The sequence below is a fragment of the Frieseomelitta varia genome, unplaced genomic scaffold (assembly GCF_011392965.1).
Source record: "Frieseomelitta varia isolate USP_RPSP 00005682 unplaced genomic scaffold, Fvar_1.2 scaffold_927, whole genome shotgun sequence".
NCBI lineage: Eukaryota > Metazoa > Arthropoda > Insecta > Hymenoptera > Apidae > Frieseomelitta > Frieseomelitta varia.
The window spans coordinates 893-25,609 of record NW_025110731.1 but is presented as its reverse complement, the minus strand read 5'-3'; the positions used below and the strand labels follow the sequence as shown (position 1 = coordinate 25,609).

The following is a 24,717-nucleotide window of genomic DNA, read 5'->3' as shown; positions in this document are numbered from 1 at the left end:
TGGCAACAGTGTAGAGGTCCGATCCATGTGACAGAGAAGGAACGTGACAAAAGGTGGCAGAGGGTGACGCCGCCGAGATCGGAGTGAGTGTTTGCCCGGGCGAGCCGGGTGTCGGGTGTGCTGTGTACGATTGTCGCGATATTCGTCCGTTCTGGCGTCCACCGGAAGGTAAGCGTGCACGTAAAAGATATCGGCCGACACCGGGGCGTCGGTTCCGTCGGTCTCTCGCGATGGTACCGAGGTAGACCTGAGAAAATCGGGGGAAAAAGTGCATCAACTAACGAGCAATATACAGCAGCTCGACACTTCTCTTACACGCCCAGCGGAGTGCTGCGTCACATGGGCTGCGTTCATTGGTCGATACAGCCAGGTGACGTCATGAACCGCGCTTTGATTGGTCTATACCTCGGACCCCAGACACGTGAATCGTGGCCAAGCAAGCATGGCTGTTGATGCGCAGTGGTTAGCACTTGTAAAATGTTTCTGCCACGCGCTAGATCGATCAGGTTATAACCGTCGTGTGTCGTGAAACGTCGCGAGATCGTCCGCTATACGAGAACGTACGTGTGTCCCGTGGTTTCACGCATGTGCCGCGTATTTGACAGGAGAGATATCGTTGAAATTCTCGCAGGAAATTGATTTTTACCGTGAAAGTGGGTGTCCAGCGTGTTTCCATCGTGACCGGGATACATTGGCGGCGTACCCGTAAGTTCCTGATTATTTCCCATCGGTTTCTGGCGTCACCACGCCCGTTTAAAACCCTCCGTCGTGCATTTATCTCGTCGGAAACTATCGCCTATTTAATTAACATGTGTATAGGTGGTTGCGTGGCGTGTTTTCCGTGCCATAATAGACCCAGCCAATCGCACGGTACTTCAACTCATGACGTCACGTTATCGCAAGCTCCTATTGGCCAACGGTGCGTGCGTCGCCCGTCTAACGTGTGCGTCGCTTTGTCAGTTTAAGGAGCTCGTTCGGTCTAAGGCACGCTTCTTGACTTTTCGTATACTATTCCGCGGCGAGACCATGAGAGTCCGCTCGTTTAACACGAACTCGTGTAAGGCACAGAGCTCCCGTGCATCGTACTCGTCTTTTCCTATTTTTGCACGGTCGCGGCTACCATGGTACGCAATTGTGCGCCCGCTCGTGATTGCGGTACGCTTTCGCGATTACGTTGCCCGGGATATATCTACTTTTCAAATCAGCAGCGGAACCTCGTTTCTCCGCTTCGCCTTTCCCGCCTCTCTGTCTCGTCAACCTTTTTTTCATCGCTCGCTGACTTCTCGGACTGCGCGCACCCAACAACATATATACTCTTACGGCTCTGCGCGCTGCACACTCTCTACACGCTCTTTGTATTCGCGAGTACGCTCTTGCGCGTACCAGCGTCACGTAACGACTCTCGTTACTGTTTTCGATGCCGCGCATCACGGGGAAACTAATTTAACCGGCTCGAGACGAGACGATCGCCTCCTGCAACTTCGCCGCGTATCTCGGCGAATGTTTAAACGATCGCAAAAGTTCATTCGGTCAATTTTCTGCTTAACGGTACTTTAACTGCGGTACTTCGAGTTTCAATTCTACTCGAGTAAGTTTACTTTTCATCAAAATCCATTTATTTCGCTAATGTATCGTAATAATTAAAAATACTATCTCTCGCATAAAATACTTATTTAGTGATATTAGATTCAACATACAATATCTGAAATTTATACGCAAGTCTCGAGATTTCTTCTTTTTTCGATTGATCATTCCATATGCTCCAAAGTCTCGAAACTTTTACAAATTTTATATTTGTAAACGTGTCTGTTTCTCGAACGTAGCGAATAACGAGATACATTTCGCAACGGAGGAACTTGCCGTTTCAACGGGTTCTTTTCTTTTTCGACTGTTACATTGTTTCCAGCGATCGGAACTCGAGATGCGTGCTAATGCTCCGTGCTCCAGGAAAGCGCACCGTTGCGCTTGCGCGTCCTCTCCGCGAGGTATTACGAAGACGATACGTGGGAGGGGATGAGGCTTCCCGCGCGACTGCGTTACGTCACGCGTACGTCACGTGACGTATATTCAGACACCGGTCGTGTCCGTAACGTCTGCAGCTCCGTTTCGAACAGGCTAATAATATTATCGAACAACAAAGTTTCAAACATTGGGAAGAAAATAACGATCATGCGGCTGATCGATTCGAATCCGCGAGCCCCTGGCCGAAAACAAATGAGAAAGCGTGACGTGTGTTGGTGATCTTGTTTTCACGGTAACGGAGATCTCTCCTCACTTGCCCCGTGTCGCCGATCGAATGTCATACCGCCTATGTCCGGTTAATTGGTTTCTCTCTTTTTTTTTCTCTCTCTTCGCCGATACGTCGATTGCGCTGATCATCGAGTAAATTTACATTCATAAGCGTTGTGTCCTGTCTTCTCGCGTTCGCCAAGGTCGACGAATTAAAATCCAACGGGGGGAGTTACCACGGGTCTTCCCCCACCACTCTGTTAGTGAGTCCGCGATCCGTGGTGCATTTTCAGCATAACTGAACGCTTGTTTTTTTTTTTTTTTTTTTTTTTTTTTTTTCATTCTGCGGATAGATCGCCAATCGCGGCTGGGCAGCAGAAAAAGTGGAGGAGGGTTGAGACGGGAGAACGGGCTCTCGACTTCTTCGTCCTCGGCAGCCGGCGACGGGGATCGACGGTCCGATCGCAGGGTCTCAATCTCCCGAAGGATCTCAAGAAGGAGGAGAACTCTTGGTTGGGCGAATCGGCAACGTCAGGATGAGCCTGGAAACGTTGCTGGAAGCGGCGCGGTTCGTGGAGCAGCAAGAGAAAAAGAGGGAGCGCCTCGCGAGCAGCTCTTCCTCCTCCTCTGATCATACGCTCGCTGTGACGCCCCACTCCAACCATCACAGCTCCAGCGAGCCACGTGGTGAGTACCACGCGCCACTTTTCGGCGACCGTTTGCGATACGTATGGATACGTATGGAATAGCTTTAACGTTTCGGCGTTACGTTCTCTAAAATCTTTCATTGGCTTTTGATGCTTTTTGATCGACGAATAACAGTATTAGTATGTAGTTACAAACGCAGATTTTTTGATGAAAAAAATTGAATCCATTTTATAAAAGAGCATGGAGAATTTTTGAAAATCTGGGTGTATATACAAAAATGCAAAAATACGCATGGATTTGAAAAAAATTAGTTTTGGAAGCTTGGCGTATTTTATTATTTTACAAATGAACATAAAGATTTTTAGGGATCGACGATTTTTAACCTCTTGCGCTGAGATGACGTGCCACGCACGTCGAGAATATTTGACCCAAAATTGCAATATTTTCTCAGTTTCAAGTATATTGAAATATAACCCAGGCAAAACAAATGATAAATTTATTACTTTTCAGTAATTTCTATCCAGTGATATGTCGATGAATTCAAAAAAGAAAACGAATTATTGTATACGGTTTGGTCACTCGTTATGGTCCGTCAACCGGTTACTAGCGCAAAAGGTTAAGGATTTACAATGTTATTTTTCGATGTTTCATTGTCATTATATCCAACAATATCGCTTTTGTTTAAACAAAACTAACAAATTTAACAACACTAAAGAATCCGTATTAAAACGCGTATTGCATGTAACGATACTTTCTCATTGCGTGGAAAAATGCTTCGTTCCATCGGCAGGAAAAAAAAAAAGAAAAAATTGCAAAATACTCGTGCGCGAAATGAGAGACACTGCAGCGTACATGCGAATAGCACGCGATGACCCATGCGTTCACCGCCTCCAAATTAGGTATGATTTCCCTCGCGACAGTGACTCTCAAACGGGTTGGCTGGCTTCTACGCGTCACGCACTGGAAAGTTCCATAAAAATCCGGATCCGCGCTCCGAAATCTGAACTCACTGAATTTCACCGATATTGCATCCGAGTTATCGGGGGTCTATCTTTGTGAAACTCCGCGCAGAGATAGGTTGGGTCAGGCTCGACGAGCACGATAATGATTCTGAGGGTGAACGAAGACACGTCAGAGGTAGAGCTGGTTGATGCGATAATAATCGCAAAAGTGTTCGGTCGATCGTTCGAAAGGGGAGGGGGGATACCATCTCGTCGTGTGTCCCTTTGATTCCCGCGTTTTCCCAGGTCAATGACTCAACCGATCCTGTAAAGCGAGTCTTAGCCACACGCGAAAGAGTTCCCGGCGGGGCACGAAACGTGCGCGGCGATCTCTCACGCCACTGTGTGCCATCGGTCTCTTTCTCTAACGATCCCGTCCGAGTCAAATGATTCTCCGCGATAAAGTTTCGCGAAAAAGTCGCAGAACCAGCCGGTTGCGTGGCTGATTGCGAGTTATACGATCATTGCCGAGGTGAACCGGTAGTTCCGGGCAAGTACGACGTTCGTTGTCGTTGCTCAACGACAAAAAAAAAAAAAACACTTCGCCTCGTTTTCTCGTCGATCGGCTCTTGTTACCTTTTACGCGTCTATCTTCGAATTCGTGCCGCCGGGAAATCAAAATTTCGCCCGTTTGCTGTTCCGAGATTGTGCGCAATTTTTCTTGGAAATCGTTATTTTATTTATCGGAATTGACTGATGACATTATCTCTCTCGCGACGAGCGTTAAAGTCGAAGGTTTCCACCGCGTTAAATATCGTGGCGTGAAAGTGTATCGCGATTGACGAGCGTCCAGGCGAGGTGTTTACAAGTTTCTCGAGCGCAGATAGAAGATTGAAAAGTCGAGAGAAGGTGAAGGAGAGAGAAAGAAGGGGAGTCGAGCGACTGCGCGGCGAGGGGAGAGGGGATAAAGGAAGCATGGGGAGGAAGGGAACGATTTAGTTGACCGTATGCTTCTCTCTCTCTTTCTCTTTCTCTTTCTCTCGTTTGTGGTCGTCGATTCAACGTGAACCAGCCATCAGAAACGTGCACGTACAGAGACCCACTGGGTACGTATAAAGGCAAAGAGGCACAGGCAAAGGGTGGCGGAAGTTAGGCTTAGGTGGGAGCGACGTGAAGAAGGGTATGTACGTTAGCTTGCGACGGGCAACCGCGGCTGAGGGGGGAGGAGGGAGGGAGGGGGGAACGTTACACCAGGGGGCAGGGAAAGAGGGGTGGAGCGAGGGAGGTTGGGAGGGGGATGATGGTGGATTAGAGGAGGTGGGGATATGCGATATCGCTTTTGGAGGGGTAACGATGGTGGTGACCGTGGTGCTACGGTGACGATGGTAGGAACAAACCTGGATACACTAAGGTACCATAGTGGGGAGTCGGAGGACCCCCGGTCACTGACTCTAGAAACTACGACAGCTTTTGTGCTTCATTCACGAGCGCGCCACCTACTCGCGTACAGTCGTTTATGTTTGCGCCAGCGTGCGGTCGCCTTCTCTTTCTCTTCGTCTTTGCGTCTCTGCGCCCGTGTTCCCTCCTTTCTCTCTCTCTCTCTCTTTCTCTTTCTGTCCCTTTGTCTTCTTTTTTTTCCCCTCCACACGTCGGTGTTACGCTTTTCCTCTCCCTATTGTCTCACTCGCGCGCGCGCGCGCGCCGATACCGATACACGGCTTTTTCCGTCGTTATCGCGCATGCATCTGATTTATCGCGCGGTTCGTTATTACGATCAGCAGCAATTCCCGAGCGTGCGCTGCTGGTGCGCATGCTGCACACGGTACATAGGGGCCACGCAGTGGACACTGGCTATCGCCAGTTAGGGAAGGGGAAACGGAGGAGAGTGAAGGGAGATCGCGTAGGTAGCCACGCGAGGTGCATTGTACGTCCGCGGAAGGAAGGCAGGCAGGCAGGCAGAAAAAGAAAGAAAAAAAAAAAAAAAGAAAAAGGAATACGTACGATACAGGTCAGATCGATCTTCCCGTTTCGTGGGTTCGTGCGCGTCGACGCGCGGCCCGATGAACGTATCAGGTGAGCCGAGGCAAATGCGATTTAAATTTGGTTGCCGAATTCGTATACATGCATACTTACCCTCGACGTTGTATATTTAGATAAATACGAGATAAATGGTATCTAAAATTAATCCGCCGATCAGCGAGAAGCTTATCTTCTTATCGTCATACGTGAAACGTACGAAGATCGATAGCTATCTAACAGAGATATATAAAATTCGCGATTATCAAAGACAGAAAGAAATGGGGGAGGAAGCAACGAAGATATATATATTTATATATGCACGAGCGTGCAAATAGCGAGTATTGTTGCGTTGGACTATTTTCCCCGTGGGTCATGATGAAACCTTAAAGGAAGGTGAATACACGTATCGAGAGATCGATCCCTTGTTTTCACGGTCACGCCTCTGTGCGCACGGTTGAAATGCGACGGAAGACTGGAAAATACGTGTTACTTATTTCCTCCCTTTTCTTTTTTCTTTTTTTTTTTCGCTATTGAAAGAAACTTTCATCATCAGAATGACGAATGAGCGCTGAAACGATGATGTAATTTTATTACAAAGATGCACGCACGATTTTTTTTTTTTTTTTCAATAAAACAATATTTCTTCTTTATCATCTCGTCGCAATATTTCGATTGATTACTTGAAACAAATTTATTTTCGCGAAAAAAGTTACAGGCGTGTAAAATTTATTAAAAAAAAAAAAAAAAAAAAAGATCGGTTCGTTTAGTTCGATAGCAGTCTATGAAGTGGAAAATCACGAGTACGCGGTGTCTCGCACACGGACCCGATCGTAACACGGATGATTTAAACGTTGTAATTCGCTCCCTATCTCCGCGCATCCGGTCTGTTACCGCGTATGCGCGTGCTCGCTGGCACGGTGGTGCATGATATAACAGGCAATGCGCATTAAACGATAATTTAAGTCCGTCTATCGTGTACTTAAATGATGCTTTGCAATTCAGTTTTACAACTTCATAAACGCACGTAGCGTGCGCGTGTTTTAGCACGACGGACGTGCGAGGCGTAAATCTTACGGGGGAGAAATGCCCATGTAACGTGTCAAAGCGATTTGGCGTACGCGCAATTGATTCAAACCCCAGCGAACCTTGGATCCGGATTCTCCTTTTTTTTTCCCATCTATTTTAACATGCGATAATTTAATCGGAGACTTTCGATGTACAAGCGTGTACGTATTTCTTACATTTTTAACCTCTTGCGCTGGAATGACGTGCCACGCACGTCGAGAATATTTGGCCCAAAATTGCAATATTTTCTCAGTTTTAAATATATCGAAGTATGCCCAGGCAAAACAAATAATAAATTTATTTACTTAGTAATTTCTATTCAGTCATATACCGATGGAATTTAAAAAGAAGACGAATTATCGTTGTACGGTTTGGTCACTCGTTATGGTCCGTCAACCAGTTACTGGCGCAAGAGGTTAACTTTTCGTCACATTCGTTGAACTCTATCCGGCTAATCATGATTCTAGGATGTTCAAATGTGCGACCGATCATTACACTCGTCGTTAACCACTCCTATGTCGCACAGCATCGGTCAGTGTGCGTTCCGTACTGTTCCGTGAACCGTCGCAGGGGCGCTCGTTACCGTTGAGACAGTCGCACTGGCCAGATACGCGCAGATTACCTATCTTTGTATGAGTAGTCCGGCGGGAGGGGGAAAAATAGAGGACGAAAGTACGAGAGGACGAAATTGCGCGGCAGAAAGAAAGAAAGAAAGAAAGAAAGAAAGAAGGGCACGGTATTCACCACTGAGACATAGACGCGAGAATGTATTTCGATCGCGGATCGTAACGAAATAAAGTAGGTTAGACTAGAGGAACAGGGTAAATAAGGGCAAACTGCAAAGCGGAGCAAAACGCGGAGCAACGGCGGTGCACTGTGCTCGGCTGAGAAGCCAAGCACGCGGGCAAACGAGTACGCCCGAGTGCGCATGCGCCCTGTCCCCAGCGAGCCCCCTACCACGCGTGTCCGGCCGCGTGGCGTTCTGATCAATCGCGACGTTGCCAAGTCCTCGACTGACCCGGTGAAAGAGGGAGCGACAGAGACGAAACGAAACAGCGGACGGTGCTACCCGGCGTTTTCGTTTCTCCTCCCCACCCGCTGCATCGTTGCCCGCTCACCCTGCCGATCTAGGGGAATATCCTTGCCCATCCCCACCCTCCTAGCACGTGGAGACGCGCCTCTTTCAATTTTTCATACCTTATCGACCTGTGGATTCAGCCGTCGCGTTGCGAGAAGATGCGTTCGCAAGGAAGTCCGACGAAGGATCCGGAAGTGCAGTCGGAACGTCGGATGTAGGATGGAAGGGGCTTTCGGTCCGTTTATCGGTTGGCATTGCATTGTAGCGGGCGGATAGGATGTAAGGGAAATGCTGATTTGTACAAGACGTGTTGTTTCAGTTGTCAGGGTGGAATTTTAGAATAATAAGTTAAAAGAACTTGCGAACAATTAATTTCCATTGTATGCTTTCTTCTCATTGACTTTCGTTACTCCGTTTCCAGGTGCCAAATTGAAGAGGGAGCGTACAGAGCAGGATGACTTGTTCTGCGAGGAGAAGATGCTCATTATCGACGGTAAGTGCGTCGAAGAAAGAAATATGTACAGCAGTCCCCACGTAACTGACCACACTTTGGACTCCGCTTATCTCCACCAAATCTTGGAATTGGGACTCTCCCCTCTACGTTCGTTGCGGCCACGTGAAACATAACACTGGCACGTAACACGATATATATGGTATTGGTGAAACATTTGACGCTCAAGCTCAGTCTTTCTTTCGATTCCTGGAATACACCACCCCGCTTAATTGGCCAGTTTCTGACTGTCGGTCAGTTACGTGGGGACTACTGGTATTACGTGTCTTAGGAGCGTTGTTTCGCCCGATACGAAGAGTGTAAAGCTTCCGACGATGAGTCGAAAACACAGTTAACGGCAGCTGGTCAATTTCGATCGAGCACACGATCGCACCACGCGTATTAACGCCCTTGCGGTGTCCTTGCGGTGCCGTCAGTCGAACCTCGTGTATTTTTAACTACAAAATTCAGAGAGCGTACAATGACTGTCCTTTTCTCGGCCACCTTCGAGCCGCCGCCGTTAACTAACCCTGAATCGATCGTTTCGATTCCTAACGCCTGTCGCCAATGATCGACAAAGATCGTCCAGTTTGTCCATGTGTAGGCAACATACATCGTCTGTCGACGAACGAGTGCGGGGAAAAAAACGAGTAACAGTTACTGGAACAAGTAGATAAAGGAGGAGCCTGCATCGAGGAACGCGCGCTTCGAAATCAAACGACTCAATCTTTCTCTGTTTGTTGGCGAGTTTTTTTTCCTTCCCCCTCTCCTCCATCATTGTGCGAGGCTAACGATTCTCGTTCGCTCCGATTACGTTTCGAAATGCACACGCGATTTCGCGACGGACGTTTCGAGTTTCAACGCGAGTCGCAGAACGGTGGTGTACGTGTACGCGTACGTGTCGTGCGCTCGACGAAGTGGGAGATAGGCAGCGTACCCTCGGGCGACAAGGACAGAGTGTCGCGGATGACTGGAGGCAGCTCTCGCGCGAACGGAGATGTCACGGAAGGCGGCGGCGGTGGGCCGAGCGGCGGAGAGAGGAGAAGAGAGGAGTTGGTCGGCGTCGCTGCTGCTGCCGTCGCCACTGGCGGCGTGTACTGGCGGAAGAAGTGGGGTAAGGGAGCCAGGGGATCGTCATCCTCAGGTTGGAGGCGGTGGCACTTACGTTTAGACCTCAGTCGGCACCCGCGGCTCACGCGGTCACGGAGTTTCCTTCGTTTGGCGAGGTCCACGCACGCGCGATCGAACGATCGATACGAGTGATCGCTCGTTGTTTCATTGAAAGCCAATACACCACCGGCAATTGCACCGTTTCGAACTCTTCTCGTTTATCGATCGACGGTTTTTCAAATTGATTCCAGGGAGGACACGTACTCGTCGTGTCGTATAATATATAGTTGCATAAAGGACCAAGTCGCGGAGCTGCGTGTACGCACACAAACATACACACACATATATGTATATATATGAAAAGTCAGACTGGCTATTAGATACGCGCAAAAGGTCGCTGGTCGAGGTTGTGCGTCGTTGCGGATACACCGATACTCGAGACCCACCGCTTTATCACTCGAGGGATTACACAAGTGAGAACTGTATAGGATACAGTGTCTTTCCTAGGTTTCCTCACGCACGAACCGACAGTACTGAAGATCATTCGGCACGTACGCCTTTCCAACAGTCATCCTTCGGCCCATCCTTCGAAACGATGCACGATTAAGGGACGTCTGCACGTTGAGATATCGCCCGGCACAGAAAAGCCACGGGGTGATTCGTCAGAAGGCGAGACGAGAGTCACGCACGAGACCCACGAGTGTTTCGAAAGTTCTGATTTTTTTTTTTTTTTTTTTTTTCCCTCCCGGTTGCCGGTATATAGACAACGACCTCGCCGTCGTATTCATTCGTCGTAACTGCTTCTCCTCCCCTCCCTCCTCCCTGCCCGTGTGAAACTGTGCGACGCAGCCCACTCTCTTTTTCCACGCGCCTCGCATTCCCCGGTCGTTTCCACTTGTTTTCGAGCGTCCAGCATACGACGATCGGTTTTATCGGTCATCGCAAGGCTATGCGTGCTCGACGATCTCGACCACCGACCGACAACGACGTGTCTATCTACCTCTCGTTCGTTGTCGTTTAAGGAAAAAAAAAAAAAAAAAAAATACGCGTAACGTCGTCGCTTGCGCGTACAGATCGAAGTTCCTATCGAAGAAAGTTCCAAAGTCGTCGGCGTGTCCTATGTGTGTGCACGTTGTGGTGGATAGTTATCGTGTGCGGCAAGAAAACTCTCAATTCACTCGGAAGACAGAAGTGGAGGTGGTGGAGGATAGTGGCCTATCTAGTCCCATTATAAATTCACCCGTCTGAGCGGAAAATTCTATCGGGGAGAATAGCAAATGGATATGGAAACAGTTTCTCGGACGTGCTGAGGGAGGTGAAGAAAAACAAAGAGAAGAGACGTTCGCTGACTGTGTACCAGTGCCATGTATATCCGGTAACGTCTAGTGCGGGCAAGTGCTTCGGTCTTTCTTTCGTTTCGTTTCGTTTCTTTCCTTTCTTTCTTTTCTTTTCTCTGTCTTTTCTTTGGCGCGTGTTCTCGTGCACGGCGCAAAACGGGGGGAAACAGAGATCGCGCGCTCGACCGTCAGGAACATGGGTGTTCTATTGGTCTCGGATGGCACAGCGGCGGTTCAGCCTCGTATGAATTTGAACGCGGTTAAAGCCACGGGCGCGCAGCGTGCGATCGACATCGATAACGAGGCGAATAACAATGTGAACGGGCTAAGAGACGCGAATAGTCTGATGCCGGCGCAGGTCGTCGGTATAATCGACGTGGTCGTCAACGACGAGCCGGTGCGCAGCTGGATGCCGCCCCCGCCCAAGAAAAAATGGATACGACATTATCTGCTCGGTGAGCCAAACCTTTCTCGTTTCTCGTCTCTCGCTCTCCAGTCGATCCAGCATCTTCAGTTTCCTTCGAAACTCGTGTTGTTGTTGTTGTTTTTTTTTTCTTCTTCCTCTGAAGCGTAGAAAATGTAAAAGAAGTTCTGACAGTCCGCGATCAAGTTACATAGAGAGTATTTCGAAACGAACGTGCCCCAAGTCCCTTTCTCATATTTGTACGCGAGTTTCTCAGAAGTAATCGCCACCTTTTACCTGAAAAATGCGCGCCCTCTGAAAGTTAACCTCCATTGCGCTGGTTTGCGGACCATAACGAGTGACCAAACCGTATAAAATACGTCGCTTCGTTTTTGAACTCGCTCGGAATATCACTGGACGTTAGAAATATTAAGAAGTAACAAAGAAATGATTAAGAAGCATTAGATTTATTATTTTGCTTGGGTTATATTTAGACATACTTGAAACTAGAGAAAATATTGCAGTTTTGGGACCAAAAATTCTCGACGTTCTTGGCAATAGGTTAAGGACCAAACAAGAGTTTATCATTAATGCTTTTTGCTTCTTTAAACATCGTTCGATTTAAACATCGTTTTTTAAACCAACCTAATTAATAGTCACGATATTTCATTTTCAAATGATCCAACAGATTTTAACTAATAGTTTACCAAGTGATCGTTAACGTTGTAAATACAGAAAATTCCGCGGCGATCGTGTTTCTCTATATTAGTTGCCTTTTTTTTCGTTCTACAACCAGTCGTGCCGGCTTATTTCTTTGTTTGCAGTAGAACGGTCTTATCGACCGTTCAATTTTTGATCCAACTATCGGCAGGAATATTTCCACGGGCGAGAACTGTTCGCGTCGCGAACACGATACATTCATTCCAACGCCTGGGACGCGATAATGCCACGATCCAACGATAAAGTAAAGTCTCTAACGTCTTTTATCAATTACTCGAAACAAATACGACCCTATAATTAGAGAAGGTCGCGTTGATAATCGAGCAAGGGAAATTAGTGATTGAAATTACTTTGAATCGGGCGTGTATTTTGAGCTCGTTCCATGATCCGAGTTTTGTGGAGGCTCGTTAGAAAACGATCCGTATCTTGTGATCATCGTTTTTTTGCATACGTGCCTTAAGCATCTCTCGGAGGTTCGCGATACTTTCGAAAAACTTGACACTTTTTATCCCCACCGTCGAGTATTTTCCTGGCTTTTAGAACGAATTAACGAGATGAAAATGTAAGTCACTCTCGTTTACCGTGAAGTTACTTTTTATGGAGATCAATCTCTTTCGAATCTTGATCGTTTTGATAAAGTCGATGGATCGGTAACAGGGTGTAAGTTAGGTTTGGCTTCCTTTTCTACTTCGTTGTTTTGAAATTTTAAGCTCTTTCTTGAAGTATTCGATAATAAAATTATAAAATAAATATATATCGATGATAAAATAACAATAAAATTTGTCCAAAATTATAAAATAAATATATATCGATGATAAAATAACAATAAAATTTGTCCAAAATTATAAAATAAATATATATCGATGATAAAATAACAATAAAATTTGTCCAAAATTATAAAATAAATATATATCGATGATAAAATAACAATAAAATTTGTCCAAAATTATAAAATAAATATATATCGATGATAAAATAATAATAAAATTTGTCTAAAATTATAAAATAAATATATATCGATAATAAAATAATAATAAAATTTGTCCAAAATTATAAAATAATATATATCGATAATAAAATAATAATAAAATTTGTCCAAAATTATAAAATAAATATATATCGATAATAAAATAATAATACAAATTTATCGGTACGGAATCTGTGTAAATTGCAATTATAATAAACTGCAGGTTAAGTTAGGTTCATGCAAGTAAATATTAGGTTAATGCATGTCAAATGTTGTTTCATTCAAAAACAAGCTTTCATTGTCTTTTCAAAATATGGATTGAATCAAAGTAATTTCCATTTTCAACAATTTCCATTTTTCATTTAATGGCAAAGTATTGTAATTAATATTTGTATATATCTTTTACAGGATAAACTTGGAGTGAATATCTTGGAGACTTTTTTCAGACGTGTTTAATATATATATATATATATATTTTTTTTTAATATTCTGCCATAATTGGAGTTTTACGAATTTTTATTGTCGAATTTTAATTTCTATGGGATCTAGGTCGGGAAACTGAGATTGTAAATGAAAACTTGACAATAGCACTTCCTATATATAACACAGCGTATTCAAATAGTTAAACACAATTTCAATCAGTGTTATGTATAAAAAGATTGTATGTGAAAATGCATTAAATTAACAATGTGCAGCTTGAAATTGACCAAACGTGATTTTTCATAGAAACGGTGCATTTTTAAAGATTTATAAACAAAACCTTCTTTTCAAACTTTCATTTATTAATTTGCAGTGTCGCACATGTTTAATATAGAAAATATAGAGTAATATAGTAATAGTATAGTAAAGTAATATAGCAAATATATAGTAATATAGTGAGCATAGTAAATACATAGTAATATAGTAAATATAATAAATAAAGAAAATATAATAAAGTAAATATAGTAAATACACAGTAATATAGTAAATATAGTAAATACACAGTAATATAGTAAATATAGTAAATACACAGTAATATAGTAAATATAGTAAATACACAGTAATATAGTAAATATAGTAAATACACAGTAATATAGTAAATATAGTAAATACACAGTAATATAGTAAATATAGTAAATACACAGTAATACAGTAATATAGTAAATATATAATAAATTTCATAAAAATATAGAGTTCAGAAATCCATAAAAATATATAGAATGTCGCAATCCAAAATATTTAAACTTGGGGGAACAGTAGATCTGATTGAAGTGTTTAAATAATTAGCGAACCGAGCATCAGACGCACGTGCGAGCAACTCGCCTGCTTTATCAAGTTACATCATGCCAGTTCAATACATACTCGATACACGCTGTCTAATAAAAATGTAGATATGTCATTCGTATTACATTTGTACATGAATATCGTCCTCGAGTGGTTTTGATGTATCTCAGACTTTTTCTTTTTTTTTCATAGATACGATTGATTTATCACTTTACCAGTTTGATCAAGATAACCAGTTGGTTATCTTGATTTTTCATCGAAATTTTATAAATTTGCGATCGTGTGCTCGTTTTTAGAAAGTCGAAACGAATATCTCCACCGTATATATCTCTCTCGTCTCGAATCGTTCCTCAGTTGGTCGTTCGCCAATTTGCGACACACCCTGTATGTAGACCACACAGTACTTTCTACACAGTTACAGTCACAGTTTTCTATCTGGAAAATTTTTTTCTTTCCATCTTCCCTCTAGGATTTCAAGATCCTATTTTTCGAAAAAGTATGAAAATCTGCACTAATAGAATTTTTAGACTGAATCTCATTTCTATATTAAATATATATTAATATGAAAGATATTAAAATTATATATTAAATATAAAATATATTAAATATGCGTCTAATTGTGATATTAAACATGCGTAAAATTGTGGTCTCTAGTACCAGTTTAACTGCGTTCGACGTGTATATAAAAAAATCGTCGTGTAAAGTAAAAAATTGCCATTTATCTCAAAAACTCCAAATTTCAATGAGAAGTAATAAAAATGTCATTTGGTGGTATGTTACTTTTATATTACCAATGAAACTGCTATGCATTTTATAAAAAAAAAAAAAAAGTTCGGTATGTCGGATATTCCTCGTACAATGGATTACTTTCTACAAACTGAGTTGACTATTCTCCTCAGTGCATCTGTTATGCATCCGAATTGTTTTGTGTATTTTACCAAAGAGAACAATCAAACTTTTTTTTTTTTTTATAAAATGCATAGCAATTTTATTGGCAATATGAAGGCAGCATACCACCAAATGACATTTTCATTACGTCCTCATTGAAATTTGGAGTTTTTAAAGTAAACGGTAATTTTTATTTTCATTTTACACGTCAACCGCATGTTTGTAGACGTGTATATACGTCGAAGCAGTTAAATTGTCAAATTTATAATGGGAACAATTACTCTTCGATACGTGTGTACTCTCGTCGTTGCTTCTCTGAGGGATTTTTAAAACTAAATCTCTTCTTTTCAATTTTAATGAGTAAGCATTACCTATTGAAACTGTAAAATTAACTCAGGACATTCAAAGTATTCGAAACGTTGTATGTAATTTTTATTTATCAATTTTCAGTTTAATTGAAATTATACCACATTTTTTTCTCACATGAAGAGAAATCCCGTCACTCGCGAATCAAAATGCACATCTGGTTAGGTCATGATATCTCCAAGATAAATTCTCCTTCGTCTCCATTTCTCGATAAATCAACGCGGAGGAAAGGTGTGTGATCGATATAAATAAAAGCGTGGTATATTAAAATATAAAGATGGTACATTAGATATAGATAATATAATATAGATATAGATAATACAAAGCGCAATGAATGGGCCCACCGTGGAGTTCGCGGGCTTTTCCTTCCCGTTGAAAACTGCAATCGCCGGAGAATCATTATGACTGCTGGTCGATGGTTAAGTGCAGTGTCACGGCCGCGATACGATGCGGCCACGTGCCACCGGGACTAACGACCGTAGGAGCGGATATCCGTGCGCAAGATGAAATAGGAAATCGGCGGAATGGCAAGGAAAGGGGGTGGAGAATGGCGGTTCACATAATTGCCTTGATATCGCGCCAAAACGACGGTTTAAACTCCTTATAATATCTTATAATATCGAGTCGTATTCGCGATATAAGTTAAGGTCTCGATTTAACCCTCTCGCGTTGGCAACTGATTGCGGACCATAACGAGTGACCGAACCGTATACAACAATTCGTCGCTTTCTTCTTGAAACTCGTCGGTATATGATGTCACTGGATAGAAATTATTGACAAGTAATAAATTTATTATTTATTTTGCCTGGGTTATACCTAAATATATACTTAAAACTGAGAAAAATGTTGCAATTTTGGGACAGAAAGTTCTCGACGTGCGTGGCACGTCATTCCAGCGCTAGAGGTTAACCTCTCGATTGCGGACCATAACGAGTGACCGAACCGTACACAACAATTCGTCGCTTTCCATTTTCTTTTGAACTCGTCGTATGTGATATCACTGGACAGAAATTACTAAGAAGTAATAAATGTATTATTTGTTTTGCTTGGGTTATATTTAAATATACTTAAAACTGAGAAAAATGTTGCAATTTTGGGACAGAAAGTTCTCGACGTGCGTGGCACGTCATTCCAGCGCTAGAGGTTAACCTCTCGATTGCGGACCATAACGAGTGACCGAACCGTACACAACAATTCGTCGCTTTCCATTTTCTTTTGAACTCGTCGTATGTGATATCACCGGACAGAAATTACTAAGAAGTAATAAATGTATTATTTGTTTTGCGTGGGTTATATTTAAATATACTTAAAACTGAGAAAACGTTGCAATTTTGGGACAGAAAGTTCGACGTGCGTGGCGCAAGAAGAAATAGTGATTCAAATCTAAATATTAAAACTAGTAATGACTCTTGGCTGGATCTTTTAATGAATTGCTTTGAAAAGAAGGAGATTAAGGTTAAAGGCTGTACAGAGAGGGAGAGACAGAGAGAGAGAGAGAGAGCACGTCTAGACAGACGTTCGAATGGTAATTCGTAGCGATGAACTAAAACGGTCAGAGACGAAAGAACGTGCCTGCTCTTTTATCTGCAAAATCGGCATGAAAATCCAGTCTTTACGACTTGGAGGTCAAAGTAACTAGATGTAAATGTAAGCATGTCTGTTTATACACGAATCTCAACGCTCGAATTCAGTTTTACGCGATAATTCGTTCAAGTGACGAAATCACCATTGAATTGACTGGACATTCGCAATTCAAGATCTGTGTTGATTGTAGATTTGCTATAGGAAAAATCAGAGATGCATTTCGTAATTTTAGTCGATGGTCAGTTATTTTTTATTTAACTATGACGTCGTCGTCGTGTATGACTCATGTACGTGTTTTTAAAAAAAGTTTTTTTTATTCAGATATGCACGTATGAATCTTAAGGTTGAAATTGCCAGACGAAACCGTAATTTTTTTAGACTTGTAATCGTATATTCTCGGTCGATTTTATAATAAAATAATGTTTAACGTTAGAATTAAATATTTAGATTTTATAATAAAATAATGTTTAACGTTAGAATTAAATATTTAAGGATTGTAGGTTTAATTACGTATGCATACTAAACGCATGACAAATAATTGTAAATAATTTAAGTTTAAATAATTTTAAACGATTTAAATTTAAATAATTGTAAATAATTGAGTTGATAGAAGCTTATTCCTCTGAATAATGTTCTTATATTAACCACTTGCGCTGGCAACGGATTGCGGACCGTAACGAGTGACCGAACCGTATACAACAATTCGTCGCTTTCTTTCTTGAACTCGTCGGTATGACAGTCGACTGGATAGAAATGATTGAGAGGTAATAAATTTATTATTTGTTTTGCCTATTCTGTTTTACTTAACCCGGGATTACCCACGTGGGGGTCTAGTCGCCGGGATGTACCTGCGCTAGACCCCCAGGTGGGTAATCCCGGGTTAAATATACTTAACACTGAGAAGATATTACGATTTTGGAACGAAAACATTGTCGACGTGCGTGGCAATGTCATTCCAGCGCAAGTGGTTTCACGAAGAACGAAGAAAGTTTTCGTCTTTCTGAAAGACGAAACGTGCATTTAGATCAAACGAAGTCAGCTCTTTTGCCATATTCACACGTTTCAATGAGTAATGAACGTGACGAACGTGTAGGAAATTATGGTAAAAAAGTTCGCGAATTAACGAGCCTTGAAGATTCGACGTTATTGAGCTTCGACTGTGGCTATTCTTGAACTTCATCTTGAAAAATCTCCCCACCCTATGGGCGAGCGAACATCAAAGTGAATATTTAGCGGATAGGATCAGCCGTGTGTACACTCGTATTTAAAGTTTTAGCGAATCTAACCTCCTCTAGCTGAATTAGTGGGGTCCTACTGTAACGCGAGAACCCAACGTCCAGCTAAAGAATATATTTATAGGCTGTGCGTGCGTAACCACTTTAAGTCGAAGCATCCTCGATGCTGAAGAAAAAAAGACACGGCACCTTTTAACGGTGTCTTTCTTTGAACGAACCCTCCCCCCTCTAACGAGAACAGCTCAATTGCATTGCCAATAAAAATTATCTGAAATTATCGTGAAATTCATATTTTTGTGAAAATATATATAAATGTAATAATATATAAAGTACATATAAATGTAATAATATGTAAATAATGAGAGAGATGGTGTCTTTGTTTATCATACGTGTGTCGCCATTACTTTAGATACTTTAATTGTATTCGAATTCGATGTTCATTCGATGGCTCGTTTTTATATATTTTGTGTCAGGAATTATCTCTGGAGTTGGCTTCTTTCTCTCCCCTTTCTATCTATGCACCAGAAGCTCGTACGACTCGAGTGATTCCATCCCAATGAAATTTATTCTGCAAATTTGTCGCATAAATTCAGTTGTTCGAACGCAAAATAGCCAGCTAGAGTTCAAAGAAAAAAAGAGAAATTGTTGATAAAACTTGCTAACATTAGTAAATCGCTAATCACTGGATAATAAGAAATTAACAGAGGTTAACTGTTTTTAGGTTAGGTTGAACCAAGAAATATAAGAACCAATAATAAGAAATTAACAGAGGTTACTATTTTTAGGTTAGGTTCTGAACCAAGAACGACGAACCGTTCGATTTGTTTATGTTCGTATATTCTGACGCTGTTTTTCTTTTTACCCCATCCCTCAATACTGAATTTCTTTTTCAACGTCTAATCGTCTAAAAGAAAACATTTTAAATTTATTTAAAATTTCACTTTCATTCGTTCACATTCAGTGTTTTGATAGGATTTTTAGCAGTCCATCTTCAGTCCCCACCCTCTCAGGAAAAAATTCGCATTCGTGGCAATTCTTTCTTCTTTCATATGCAAATCGTATACAAAAGATAAAATGAATTAAGTGGAAACCGGTTGACGTTGACACGATGGGGGGGGGGGGGGGATGCAAAATTTGGCGGAAAGATTTAACCTGTCGAATCTGTCAACATTGTGTTACGCAAGAGCGGGTTTCCTGTTTGCGGAAATTTATCATGCAAAGTAGGCCAGTCGATAAAATATCGAAAAATTTGTCCAAAATTGTCAATATATCCACAACATTAATAGTTTACATCGTTGTAACGTGACTCTGTTTCTTTTTTTTTTTTTGCGAGTCTATTTTATTTAAAAACATTTTGTTAAATGTAATGTTTAATTTTTGTTAAATGTAAATATATCTAATATTTTGTTAAAAATATCGAATATCAAAAATCGTGACAATTAAGTCTCTTCTTAGTTACGAAACTAAGAAGAGAAAAGGAAACAATTTGCGATACACAGCTTTTTGTTATAGGATAACATAATATACGTATAACACATATTATATTATAATAAATTATATAATATTTAATATTTAATTAAAATATTTATATTTAATATTTAAGTTATATAATGTTTAATATAAATTTAATATTTAATATTTAAATTATATAATATTTAATATAAATTTCATATAAAATTACATATTATATTTTCGATATCACGTGTAATAATTTAGCCGTTCGATCGTTCTATTTACAAATGAAGAAAGAAAGAAAGAAAAAAACTCGCAAGTGCAAAGATCGAGCGTGTCCCGTCAACAAACATAAAAAATTCCTCCGAGAGGATGTTCGAAAACGCGTCGGTATTTTCAAATACCGAGAAACAAAAGGCAAGCTCTTCTGAATTGTACGAGCCGTAGTTGCATGGCACGTTTCGGGTGTGATTCAACGAAGTCGAAGCGAGCGTTGCAAAGCGAGTGCAACGTATATATATTCGCCGGCTGTTTTCTTGCTTCTCGTTCCTCGTGGTACGCGTACACGCCGTCTTTAAAGCTCGGAATAGATTTAGGAAGCGTCGAGCTATGCGACGAGCCTTTGCCAAGTCTCTTGGTACATGAATGAGTTAGTTGCATGTGCGTACACGTGCTGCGCTAATTTATAGCATCGCGACGAATGAAGCCGGCCCTCGCCGAGCACGAAAATTGCAGATCCTACAGGATCTCCTCGTCGTAGCGAAACGTTTTGGTCGCTCGTGAACTATCAAAGTGATCTATCGATAGTGTCTGGCTGTTGATTAATCGATTACACGCTTATTAAAATCGTCGTGATCGTACCACACGATCTAATGATTCATGGTATTTATTATGATATTACATTATAAATGTATTGTATAATAATATTTACAAATAATGAGAACTTGAAACGATATTTATGGTTATTTGTTAAATTGTCGAATTTAAAAAACCGTTCCAAATAATTTATGATACTTGTGATATTAATACTATAAATGTATGAACAATAATATTTGCAAATAATGAGAAATTGAAATGATATTTATGGTTATTTATTAAATTGTCGAATGTATGTGCAATAATATTTACAAACAATCACAAATTGAAACGATATTTATGGTTATTTGTTAAATTGTCGAATTTAAAAACCGTTCCAAATAATTTATGGTATTTGTGATATTAATACTATAAATGTATGAACAATAATATTTGCAAATAATGAGAAATTGAAATGATATTTATGGTTATTTATTAAATTGTCGAATGTATGTGCAATAATATTTACAAACAATCACAAATTGAAACGATATTTATGGTTATTTGTTAAATTGTCGAATTTAAAAACCGTTCCAAATAATTTATGGTATTTGTGATATTAATACTATAAATGTATGAACAATAATATTTGCAAATAATGAGAAATTGAAATGATATTTATGGTTATTTATTAAATTGTCGAATGTATGTGCAATAATATTTATAAATAATCCGAAATTGAAATAATACTTATGGTTATTTATTAAATTGTCGAATTTAAAAATCGTTCCACACGATTCATGGTATTTATATTATACTATAATAATATTTACAAATAATGAGAAATTGAAATAATATTTATGGTTATTTATTAAATTGTCGAATGTATGTGCAATAATATTTACAAATAATCAGAAATTGAAATAATATTTATGGTTATTTATTAAATTGTCGAATTTAAAAATCGTTCCACACGATTCATGGTATTTATATTATACTATAATAATATTTACACATAATGAGAAATTGAAATGACATTTATTTATAGTTATTTGTAATTGTCGAATTAAAAAATCCATTCCACATGATCTATCGTGGTATTTATGATATTATACTATGAATGTATGTACAACAATATTTGCGAATAATGTGATAATATTGCGAGATTGTGATAATATTCACGTTGGTTATTTATTATGCGAAATTGTGATAATATTCATGTTGGTTATTTATTAAATTGTCGAATTTAAAAGTGAAAAAGACTGTTCAGGCGAGTACGAATCGAAACGCAGTTGCTCGCACGTATCGAAGCCATCGCCACTCCAGAGAGGCATTCCGCTAATCTTAGGCGAGAACGTAGTCATTCAGTCGGAGGTTCTGTTCGCATGTAGAACAGAATGGTCAAGGGGAGAGCTTTGTCGTCTGCACCATAGAGACGCGAGGAATTGCTGTGCTTCTGTGAATGTTAACCAGAATGAAAGTTTCGAAATCGTGCAACCGCTCGGAAATCGATTCCTCCTTGTACTTTGTACGGCTTCTTTAGGGCAAAGTGTAAAAATATTTACCGGAGAATTTGTTGCCAATAGGCTGTTTCGAAGAAATCTGTCTTTTAGGTCGTATTGATTTAGGATGTCGTTTCGAAATGATATACGTAGGGTACTTGTCTCAGGTCATGTATATTTGTTTCAGAACTGGTACATGTAAATTAATAATTTCGAGGTTAGAAAAGAAATAGAGTCTATTTTAAAAGATAAACAATTCTTTCGTAACTTCGGTGGTAGAAGAATTAGGTAATACTTTATGCAATAAAAAAATCTGTAAAATATTAATATTTTCACTAGTTGCATTGTAAAGTACGCGTGAAATTAAATATATCAATCAAATATTAAGTTATATATGTATTATTTATTTATAGTTATATATAATTTATATTTTTCATTTCAAATTTTAAATATATATTAAATCAAGTATATGTGTATACGCGCAGCTAATTAAAATTCGAATTTGAAAAGATCAGATTCCTACTTTGCTCGAAATTTATATTTCTATTTGCTCAATCATTTATATTTCTTTTTTCTTGTAAACTTTCCTCTATTCCTTTCAATTGTTCTATTATACTAGGAATCATTAGGATAAACGTCCTTAAGTAAAATATCCTTAAACCTCGGATAATGAACACTCGAGAACATAATTATACTGAACCATCTTTTTATAGAGCAATAACATTTGCTCCATTGACAAATATTTTCATTGTAAGTTAATTTTTTATATTAACTTCCTCTTTTTTGAATATTGAATTTTGAAATTATTTTGCAAATACTATTGTATTTCTATAGGGTGGTCACTGAAAGACTGAATGGGTATAAGACAAAAATAACTTTCACAAACACGTGTTCTTCTTTTTTTGAATATTGAATTTTGAAATTATTTTGCAAATACTATTGTATTTCTATAGGATGGTCACTGAAAGACTGAATGGGTATAAGACAAAAATAACTTTCACAAACATGTGTTCTTCTTTTTTTGAATATTGAATTTTAAAATTATTTTGCAAATACTATTGTATTTCTATAAGGTGGTCACTGAAAGACTGAATGGGTATAAGACAAAAATAACTTTCACAAACATGTGTTCTTCTTTTTTTGAATATTGAATTTTAAAATTATTTTGCAAATACTATTGTATTTCTATAGGGTGGTCACTGAAAGACTGAATGGTATAACTTTTACAAACACATGTGTTTTTTTCAATTTTTTATTATTTAATACAGCAATAAAACAACAACAATAAAAAAACGATTGAAAATGAGCAAATCCTGGCCACTCTGCACCACGATATTTTACAAATGATGACAGAGGAGAGCTTTCAGTTACATTCTGAGCAACAGATCTTTTTGCTGTTATTTTTAAAAATGACCTCGATCTCGTGTTTTCAGAGGAGGAACCGCTGGAGAACAATAGGACGAACGGGAATCACTCGACTAGTTCTCGAGGAAGTCCCGTGATCTCAAGCACGCGAGTAACGCCACCTTCGGTAAACGTGAACTCGGCTCATCTGACCACTCTACACTCCGCGTCACATCACCATTTGCCTCATCATCAACAACAACAGCAACAACAACAGCAGCAGCAACAGCAACAGCAGCAACAGCAACAGCAACAACAACAGCCGCCGCAGCAGCAGCAACAGCAACAGCAGCAACAGCAACAGCAGCAGCAGCAGCAGCAGCAGCATCACCATCATCATCACCATCATCATCATCATCACAACAATCATAACAGCACGCATAACCCTTACGTGGAAAATCATAATTCAAATCACTCGCAACAGAACGCGGGCAATCTCATCGTCGACGTTGAATCGAGCCACGACAATAAGAAGCACCGGAACGGGTAAGGACAGTTGTAATTATTTTTTATCTCGTTTTTTTTGTATGTATACTGACTCGATGTTGTGTTTTATTTGTGCGGCAAAATCCGATAGGATAAGTTCTGTTTTCTTTTTTTTTTTTTAATCTCGCGGTTAATTTATAAGATCAGTGATATATCAGGTGTATTGCGATTATTCTGAATTAGCCTTGTTATACTTTCTGCACTTCTAACCTACGCAATTAACATAATTAGACGCTATTGTACTTATGTCACATTTAAAAAGAAATAAATGATTAACACGTTCTGCGGCTAGGTGAAAAGGTGAACGTTCCTTCGGTCAGTATTTCGTGAAGTTCAATTGGAGGGGGAAAGTGAACATTATTTCCTCCAGCATATTTTTATCATATTTTAGAGAAAGATTTGCCTTTGCTGAGATTGTCAGAACGTGTTAATACGTTTGTCAAATATCATATCGATAAAATCATTTTATTATATATATATATATATATATATATATATATATATATATACATATACATATACATATATATAAATAACCTGCAATTAACATTAAAATAAAGCGAGCGTTACTTTTTTTATTATAATGCAAAATACAACACATCTACACTTATTTCTCAAGAGCTTAATTTTGATCTCTCTTCCCTGTTTATTCATCATATCCCTTGTTGTGACGCGCCAAAATTCAAAACTGAGGGAACGACACCGGTTTTCTTTTTTTTTTTTTGCACGATATAC

At 40.0% G+C, this 24,717-nt stretch overlaps 1 protein-coding gene across 6 annotated transcripts; it reads left to right on the top strand.

Moving 5' to 3' along the window:
- LOC122537736 (myb-like protein AA) lies at window positions 1–24,265 on the top strand. Of its 6 annotated transcripts, none has more exons than XM_043671178.1 (4): window positions 1–168; window positions 2,583–2,916; window positions 8,402–8,473; window positions 23,526–24,265. In XM_043671178.1, the coding sequence occupies exons 2-4, from the start codon at window positions 2,766–2,768 to the stop codon at window positions 23,984–23,986; spliced, it is 684 nt and encodes a 227-aa protein (XP_043527113.1). In that variant the 5' UTR covers window positions 1–168; window positions 2,583–2,765; the 3' UTR covers window positions 23,987–24,265. The 6 variants fall into 6 exon arrangements, with proteins under 6 accessions (XP_043527113.1, XP_043527116.1, XP_043527114.1 ...); XM_043671181.1 differs by having other exon boundaries at window positions 1–370; XM_043671179.1 differs by lacking the exon at window positions 1–168 and adding an exon at window positions 378–705.
- Window positions 24,266–24,717: the final 452 nt, after the last annotated feature.